This window comes from Typopeltis vanoorti, chromosome 16 (genome assembly GCF_054136105.1).
Source record: "Typopeltis vanoorti isolate ZY-2024b chromosome 16, IOZ_Tvanoo_1.0, whole genome shotgun sequence".
NCBI lineage: Eukaryota > Metazoa > Arthropoda > Arachnida > Uropygi > Thelyphonidae > Typopeltis > Typopeltis vanoorti.
In genome coordinates, this window is record NC_143564.1 from 28,632,029 (window position 1) to 28,641,977 (window position 9,949).

Here is a 9,949-nt window from a genome sequence, read left to right on the forward strand (position 1 = left end):
CCTTTCCTGCTGATGGAACCAACTTTATCTTCTTTGGTGCTGAACAACTGGCTTCTGTCCACTGTTTTGACTGCTGTTTGGATTCTGGTGTGTAATGGTGAATCCAGTCTCATCCATAGTAATAAATTGACACACAAGATCAGTTTTATTCTCGTTAAAACGCTCCAATCACTGTTCGGAGATTTTCATGCAAGTGCGTTTTTGATTTGCTGTGAGCAAGTGCAGCACTCATCTTGCGCAAACCTTTTTCATTTGCAATTCTTCATGCAAAATATATCCTACGCATTCTTTTGAAATGCCTGTAGTCTCAGCAGTTTCACGCACTTTGACTCACTGGTCATCCAATACATATCATGCACTTGATCGACGATTTCTGGTGTTGCTACACTTTTCGAAAGTCCTTCAAGTGGTTCATCTTCAAGGCTGATACAGCCACATTTAAACTCAGCAGCCCATTTCTTAATTGTCGAAAACGAAGGAGAAGAGTACCCATAAACTTTTGTGAATTTCTTTTGGCGTTAAACCTCATTTACAAAGAATTTGATAACTGCACGATACTCAATTACATCCATTTCAAGGATACAGACAACACTGTTGCTTCAGACAGCTGCATAAATTACTTGATGGAATGACTTGCAATTTCACATGGATGCTTATGGTTGAGGCCGAGAACTTTTTAGACCACCCTCGTAGGGCACTTAGATAAGATTTTTCAATACACAGTAAACTAGAACAGGCTATTCACATACAAGCTGAATAACAGCTCATTCAACAGGGGAGGGAAAAGTAGATTTTCATCGTGGTCAGCAAGTAGAATATGTTACCAAGGAGAGTAATAAATACATCAACAGTAAATGCATATAAGTAGATGTATGGCAATCACTGTGAGCTAGACTAGTCATCCCTGAAGTTATCACTGTTATTTTAATTGTAAATAATAAATTATGATGTTAAAAAAAATGATGTTTACAGAATGGATCTCCCACAGTCCTATGCTCCACTGAGATGTTAGGGTAATAATATGTATGCCAAACACTAGGCATACATATAAGTGTGGAATATATAATTAACAACACATTCCTGATTTTAAATAAAAATAATAAATTCATAATTTGAAAATGAAAATAATCTTTCATCAGTAATTTCATAGTGTTTCCTACTAGTGTTGACAACCATATATTTGTATTCAGAGTTAAATTACACCTATATTACTGCAAGGATTACAGCACTAATAAAACATACAGACATAAAAAACATATTTAACTATTTCTGAAATACTTATCGAATGAAGCCAGTTAAAAATCAAGAGATGCAGTCTCCTGCATATAATGAAGATGTTATCACTGAACTAGACAAGGAGAATGGACACGATACTTTTGGATTTTGCTAAGGCTTTTGACAGAATATAGCATGGAAGACTGTTGCATAAATTGGAGAAAATGGGTTTGGATTATAGAATACTAGTGTGGATAAGAGGATGGCCGAATGACATATCAAAAAGTGGTATATGGGGAATGCGAGTCTGTAAGGTTTAAGGTAACAAGTGGTGTGCCACAAGGAACAGTTCTTGGTCAACTGTTATTTAATCTATATATTATGATATTGGGAAGGATTTGACAAGCGACATACAGCTATTTGCTGATGATGCAATGATAGGTTAGGGTACAGTGACCAGATTATCCAAGGACCAATGCTGGACACGTTCCACTGGTTGCATAACTTTTGTTTCCTACTTTGCAGGTTTGCTTCCCCTCCAGACGTATATTCTAAAATTGCTGTATTTCTTCTTATCCCAACAGAAACATAATCATACCCTTTCAATAAAATATTCTGCTTTTATTCTTGTTATTATTACTAATTAATAATATTGTTACTTATAAATTATCAAGAAATTTTTATTTAAATTCTTAATAATGGATGCAAAAGTAAATATTCCAAAAAAACATTTTTTTATTTATACAATGAATAGATATTTATTAAAAGCAACTTTTATTTAAATTCTCAATAATGGATGCAAAAGTAAATATCAGACAAAACTTATTTATCTCATACAATGAATATCTATTAAAACTCTCCAAATGAACAATTTAAACATATTTTTCGGAAGAATGAATTCTTTTCAATAATTCATCATCCTCTGATATTTCACTCATAAAATCTTCACAGGAATCAACCATATTATATTTCACAATAAGAATGGCCTTTGTCTCAAGTTTTAATTGTTTTTTCTGCAGTCCATAATTTATTCACAACTGAAAATACTCTTTCTGTAACAGCGTTTGTCCCAGGTAAGCAAAGGGACAATTCCAGTGTTTTTTTTTATATTACCATAAGGCACTTTCTGTTTCTCAAAAAATACAAATATCTCAAACCATCTATTTCCTGTAGGAGTTTTTTTTTCTCCTTCCATTCTTCAATTTTTGAATCAATTATATACTTCTTTAAACAAGAAACCTCATCAAAAAGGCTATTTTCATGTATTCCATGATGATTTTTTCCAAAATTAGAATCTATATACTCCAACGATGCCACAAAATCATGCCATGATATCCTACTTTTAAGGTTTACCCATTTAAATGTCTTAATTTCCAGGAACTGGGATGACCACATGTCCATTGATTTTGAAACATACAACAAAATATCATCCTTGAAATTACCATTACTATAACATGGTCAATATATCGTTTCGTGGTTTCCTTTGCTCCACAATCGATTTTGTATCGACATGAGTGAAGTACTGAAAGACCTCAAACTAACAGTAACTTAAATTCATTTATTATTAAAAAAAGGGAAAATACAGCTTTTGCTGTCACGCTTGTTTATTTTATGAATGAAATTTAAAAGCAACAGATATCATATCTAACCTTTGTTTTATGATAATAATAATGTTTATTATGGGCATTATCCCAGTTACAATTTGTTACAGATGGTTGTGAATTGCACAGTAAAAATAGGTAATAGTTTTACAAAACAGAATACAAATTACATGCATTAAACATATACTATGTAAATTATAGAAGTAAAAACAAAACATAAAACATTGGTATTACATAAATTTAGATTACATTGATCGACGATGATAATTTTGTTGAACTTTAAAAGTTCGGCATATAATCAAAAAATAATTATACATTAAAAAGTTCCTCAGAATAAACAACTAATGCATGCTCGTTAGTTTACTCTTTCTGTTAAGGTGAATAAAATATTTCAAATGCTGTACAGGACTGGTAAATGCTATACACAAGGTTAGGGTAATCAGGAATGCTGCTGATATGCAGTACTTGTAGAATAATTTCCTTAGGCTAGAATTGTGGGCATGGGAAAATGGATGCAAGTTCAATGTCAGTAAATGGAAAGTCATTCATTTTGGCATGATTACATATCTAATGTCATATTGGTGAGATTGCTAGAAGAAACTGATCAAGCTAGGGATCTGAGTATTAGTACACAGCAAGTTGAAGTTCAGGGCTGCCTCTTTACAAGGCCTTGATAAGACCTCACTTGAACTATTGTGTGCAGGTCTAGTTTCCTGGTTTCCGTTGTGATTCTGATACAGTGGGGGAGAGTGCAAAGGAGAATCAAAAATGATATCAGGATTGGAATACTGATTATGAAACCAGATTAAGAATTTGTAGACTGCAGACACTAGCAAACAGGAGAAAGAGGGGTGATATGATTGAGACTGGAAAGGGTTATTATACAAAATTTCATTAGATTGAATTTTTCATTTTATGAATGGTGAGGAAAGTACAAGAGGGCATCCTTGGAAGCTGAAAATGGATACCACTAAGAAGAGAGTGTGGCTAAATTGCCATTGGATGTTGTGTGTGTGCAAGCAGGGTGAATGAATTCAAGAATAAGTATGATAGCTTGTGTGTGTGTAGTATGTGGCCTCCCTTGAAAGTCCCCAATTCTCTGGAGGTCTCTCTTAATAATAATAATAAGGAATACACAGGGTTAGATAATAAGGAAATTACTATAGCGATTCCTCAAGGGCTCGCTTTAGTGAGTACGGAAGTGCCGAACTGGAGGTACCTGATGCTGGGCCATTCCTTATTTCATGTAACATACATCTGTTATATTATCTGTAGAGTGGTCTCTACTCTCTCTCTCTCTTTCTTTCCTTCTTGCTCCTTCCTCTGCCAGTCTTTCCTATTTTACTTTTCTTTATCTATTGTAGTGGAAGTCTGCCTTCTCTTCCAGGTATTTGCCTTACCTAGTAGGATAGGTAAGGACAGAATTCAGTGGTAAACCTGTATATATTTTACCAAGAAAATCTTATGAACAGAGGCTTAAGTAATTGTGATATGGTGCTGGAAGATGGGACACCAAGTTGGAAGACATCGAAATGGTTACTGGGGAAAAGCAGCAAGGAACTTCCAATGAAGTTAACAAGAATGATGAAGCTGGATCAAAGCCTTCTGGAAGACACCTCCACTTTACTGATTTACATAAAATAGGAACTGCAATAACTATAGGGGAATTAGTCTGCTAAATACAGGATATAAAATACATGCAGGAATATATAATGCCAAGACCATAAATGAAGATAGATACACTACTATTTGCAGATGATCAAATAGTATTAGCTACATCAGAAAACGATTTACAAAGATCATTAAAATCATTAAATATCTCAAAACAATATAATATGACAATATCTAAAGAAAAAACAAAAATAATGGCATTCAAAGGTGAAAACCCAATAAGAAGTAAAATAGTGATGGATAATAAAATATTTACAATGGGAACAAGTAAATATTTTCAAATACTTGGGATGTCATTGATCATACGAAGAAGAAACACTAAAATATCAAACTTTATCAAAGTAAATGGCATAAAAAATATATTTAAGCCATCCCTAGTACAAAAACACACTACAATCAGACTATAATGTTTTGTCAAAACTAACTTTATTATAATAGAATCGAAACATGGACCATAAAAAGGAAAGATGAAGAATGAATTCAAACAGCAGAAAGAAATTTCTTAGAAAAACAGATGAATATACAAGTGGGACCATAAAACAAATGAAGAAATTTTACAATCCCTGAATATAAAACTTACTACAATTTAAAGACCCACACATTTTACCATGTAGGCATTCAGAACCAAAAAGTCTATGGAATAGGTTGGTTACTCCTTATTCCTGGAGGTGTCCAACATCTGTAGAAACGTGTTCATGGGGCTGATATGCCTGTTCTGGGGAATGAAAAACAGAGTTTCCGGGTGAAAAAACCCCTCTACCTCCATATAAGACTGGCTAACTCACATTTCATCAAAAGAAATTACTACATAAGACAGTATAAACAAAAAAGGATAGAACATTTAAATCAAATGAACAACAGCAGACTACCAAAAATACTATACAGATATAAAATAAGTGGAAAAAGAAGAATCAAAGACCAAGAAAGAGATGGCATGAGACCAGAACAGGTCACCTGGCTTAAAATCTATGTTAGTAAGAAGAAGAAACATGGAATGTAAGAAGCATGTATCAAGGAAAAGTGGAACTGGTAAAGAAAGAAATTAGAAGAACTCGAGTTAAGATTTTAGAAATCGGTGAACTGAGATGGACAGGAATGGGTCACTATGATATCAATGATTTCATGATATATTACTCTGGAGATAGAAACCTTTGAAGAAATGGGGTAGCATTAATAACAAGAGAATACAGAAAATACATTTTGGGTTACAGCCCAGTGTCTGATAAGATAATTCTAAGCAGAATAAAGGCATATCCAGTGAACATTATACAGGTATATGCACCCACTACAGATTCAAGTGAAGATGAGGTCGAAGAATATTACAGCAATATGCAACAAATAGCATACAGTAGGATAAAACAAATTTTCTCTTGATATTAGGTGACTCGAATGCAAAAGTGGGAAAAAAAGAAGAATAAGGCATGACTTAGGACTGAGAAATGGAGGAGAAAGGATGTTGGAATTTTGTGCTGAGAACAGCTGCTTCATTGCAAACACTTGCTTTCAACAACATAAAAGATTGTACACATGGACTTCACCTAATGGAGAATAAAGAAATCAGATAGATTATATTGTTAATTTATTTAGAAGAAGGTGGAGGAGTGTTTTCCAAGCAGCAAAAACGCTACCTGGTGTATCTGTGAGACGGATCATGAATTATTCATAGCTGAAGTTAAATTGAAATTAAGGCTAAAAGAAGCAAAAAAAGGACAGCATCAGATTTGATTTAAATCATATAAATGAAGCATTTAAAGAAGTCAGAAAGAAATTTAAAAATTTGGAGAAGACAGGAGGAGAATCAGAAGAACTGTGAGAAGAAACAAAATAGAAGCTGAGAAGAAGACTCTTAATAAAGCAACAAGAAAGAAAGATTGTAAATTGTTGTCACTTCTTTCCTCTGTCAAATAACACAGGAAAGAAGAAAAATGGAATTTCAGAGAAACAAAGAAAGGGTTAGACAACAGAGTGCTGATTTCCAGAGACAGGTTAGGAAAAATGAGGAAAAACATCTAAACAAAAAGTGCAAGGAAATTGAAGGAAGCAATAATATGACAAGAAATCTGTTTAGAAAAATAAATGATCCTACAGGGAAGTTTATCCCTAGATTATGAGTTGTATAAATTAATTTGGGAAAATGCCTGATGAAAGAAGAAACAGCAAAAAAAAAAAGATAGAAAGGTTATGTAGAGGATTTGTACAAGAAAGATAATAATATGGAAGAAGAATTTGAAAGAAGAATATTTGTTAAGGAACCCATGATAATGAAAAGTGAAGTGATATCAGCAGCAGAATAGCTGCCAAAAGGAAAAGCTCCTGGAACTGATGGAGCATCAGTGGAATTGTTTAGAGCAGCTGGGGATGAAGTGGTGAATATATTAACTGAAATTTGTCAACAAGTTTGGAAGAAAATATACTGTCCTAGAGAATGGAAAACATCAGTATTCATACCAACTCCAAAAAATCAAATCCAAGAGATTGTGAGAATTATAGAACCAATCACTCTAATTTCACATGCAAGTAAAGTTATGCCAAAAGTGATGCAACAAAGGCTGGGGCCATATGTGAATAGAGAAATGCCACAAGAACAGGCCGGCTTTAGGATAAGTAGACTAATTAGAGACCAAATAGCAAACATGAGATGGATTATGGAAAGAACAAGAGAATTTCAGACAGAAGCAGTCATCTGTTTTATTGATAAGAAAGCTTTTAATCGCATGGATCACAACAGAATGTGGAATGTAATGAGATCAATGTGAATACCTAAGCATCTAATTCTCTTGATAAGAGAGCTGTATGATCAAGAGGATTCAGTAAAAATAGACAGTGTTTGAGTGGAAAAAACGGTGGCAGGGTTGTATACTATTTTTAATAATTTATTGTAAATATGTTATAAGGATAGCTAACTTAGACAAAGATCCAGCTGGAATTAAGATTGGTGGCAGAAAAATAAATAATTTAAGATGTGCAGATGAAACCTCCATAAACAGAAACTGAGGATCTGGAGCAGTTTATTGTATTAGTTAAGAGATAATGTAACAAAGCCAGGCTTAATTTAAGCATAAGCAAAACAAAATTGATGGCATATAGCAATTTAAATGAATTCATAACAGAGGGAAAGAAAATAGAAATCGTTGCAAAGTTATGATTTGCTGTGATTTGAATCAGAAATTATGATAAATGTGAAGATGAAATTAAAAGAAGGATAGTCATTGGAAAAAAAAAAAAAGCTATGTTAATCATGATAAAAATTATAAAAGAAATGTGAGTAAGGCCACAAAAGTTAGAATTGTCAAAGCAATGGTATTTCCAATAGTGATGTATGGATGTGAAGGTCGGATTATTCAGAAGAAAGACAAAGCAAATAGATTAAGTCTCTTCCACACCCATAATTCAAATGAATTATGGGTGTGGAAGAGACTTAAGAATCCCACAAGAATGACCAATAAGAAAGTTTTAAGACAGAATGCTCCTTGAAGGTGAATAATGCTAAACAGAAGTTGATGTACTTTGGACATATAATGCATGCTGATGAATCATTGGAAAAGGCAGTTATGTTGGGGAAGACTGATGGATTGAGAAGAGGAAAACCACAAAAGATTGGATGGATAATATAAAAGAATTCACCAACTTGAACTTACAATTGCTGAAAGGAAGGATAAGAGACAGAGTGGGATGGAGAGCATTGGTTCACAAGATCACCAAGAGTAAAAAAACGAGTAAATAGTAGATAACAACCATAGCGAACACTAAAAGCCACTTCAGGCACTCCAAGATAAAAGGTGGCGTATTTTCGCTAGCATTAACAACCACAGTGAGATTTGAACCTATAACTGGAGAAAGGGGAATGCTACATGCGATGGTCCACGTGAAACGAATATTTATTGCTCCTCCCTGAGACTTCGAAACTATTCCAAAACATCACTCAAAATAGTTAGTTCAGAAAGAACACAAAAAATATTTCCAATATATATACCGTATACGGGAATAAAAAGGCGTTAGCTGATTTTTATATATATATATATGTTACATGCATACCTGAGAGGACACCGAAAAAGTTCTCAGTCCACTAAATTGTAACGTTGTTAATTTGCTGAACCTTGAAAACATTTTTAATCTTTAAAAAAATAGGAAAGAGTACAACAGTTCTTCTCCAGTACCCACCGATTACCACATGAAGGTCAACAGAAACACAAGCAAAACCCTTAAAACAGATACTCTCACCGTGAATTACAATTAGCACGGCGACCAGAAATAACTATGCATGAAATCTCGTTCTCAGAAATTTAGTGAAATAACTGTCCACTAAATTCATTACTTTTTTCCACTTGGATTATAAAATATAAATTATCAAATATCATTATAGTCTAAAAAGAGAATAGGAAGAACTTTTTAATGATACATTTTGAAAAGCAGTACACAGCCAGAAATTATCTTACCCGGCAAAGTTTAGACTTACTGCAATGAAAGTGCAGCAGACAACCACCGTCATCTCGAGTTCCTAAACTCACTTGGTATTATTAGGTAAAACAGTGTAAATTCTATGGTCGATTGTTCAGAGATGCAGGGTTAAAATTTCGAATTCTAAGGAAACAATAAATTTGCTTGTTTTTTTTTTATTTGTTTTACTTTTATATCAAACTTTCGTACGAAAGGTTGCGAAATTCTATAGCACATCAGTAGCGTTTGTGGGCAAACCAATCACGGAAACTATATTTTAGCATATAATGGTCTTTCTTCTGACAGCTAGAATTATGGTAGTTGCCAAAAATACATGGGTATTTAATTTTTGCAAGAGTAGAAATTAAATATAATAAACAAAAAGTATTCCCTTTTAAATCCCAAAGGAAGCCGATTAGTCGTAACTAACTTTTGAAGAACAGAACAATATTGTAATAGAATAGAATTGCATATTGTATGTTACTGTCTGAAATAGTGTGAGTTCTATGGTCAAATTTCTTGAGTTGTAGGCACGGCCGAATTTAGACTTTCTGAGGCCCTAAGCTATATCAAACCCAGGGGCCCCCTACTGTTTTAAATTACATCAGCTGGTCTCAGAAAAATTTAAAATATATATGCCTTTTTAATATATGAAACTATATTGTCTTTTAATTTTTATTTAAAAAAAATAAAGTATGCGTTTACAAAATCACAGAAATAAGTATATAATTAAAGAGTTTTAAAAACGATAAATAAGGCTCATAGAACAAAAAGTTTTAAATTAAAATAGGAAAATTAAAAGTAAAATTTAAATTAATATAACAACATAATTGGTAGTATATAAAAATTAATATTTAATTCAGGTGAAAATTTGATAGTAGACATCACATAAAATTGCGTACCCAAAATTCCAAATAATACAGGTACATATTTATATAATAAATTAATATTGAATATATTGAGTGGATAAATTGTTATAATACAACATTATTTAATAGAAATAATTATATTATATAATCCTCTAA

General features: G+C 32.9%; 1 protein-coding gene across 1 annotated transcript in view; it reads right to left on the bottom strand.

Annotated features, from left to right (window-relative positions):
- Mdh2 (malate dehydrogenase 2) overlaps positions 1 to 8,708 on the bottom strand; it is a 137,747-nt gene extending 129,039 nt beyond the window's left edge. Inside the window, exon 1 of the mRNA XM_090406025.1 lies at positions 8,523 to 8,708. Within this exon, the coding sequence (XP_090262151.1) occupies positions 8,523 to 8,594 (72 nt within the window). The 5' untranslated portion in view covers positions 8,595 to 8,708. The remainder of the gene's footprint in view (positions 1 to 8,522) is intronic.
- Positions 8,709 to 9,949: the final 1,241 nt, after the last annotated feature.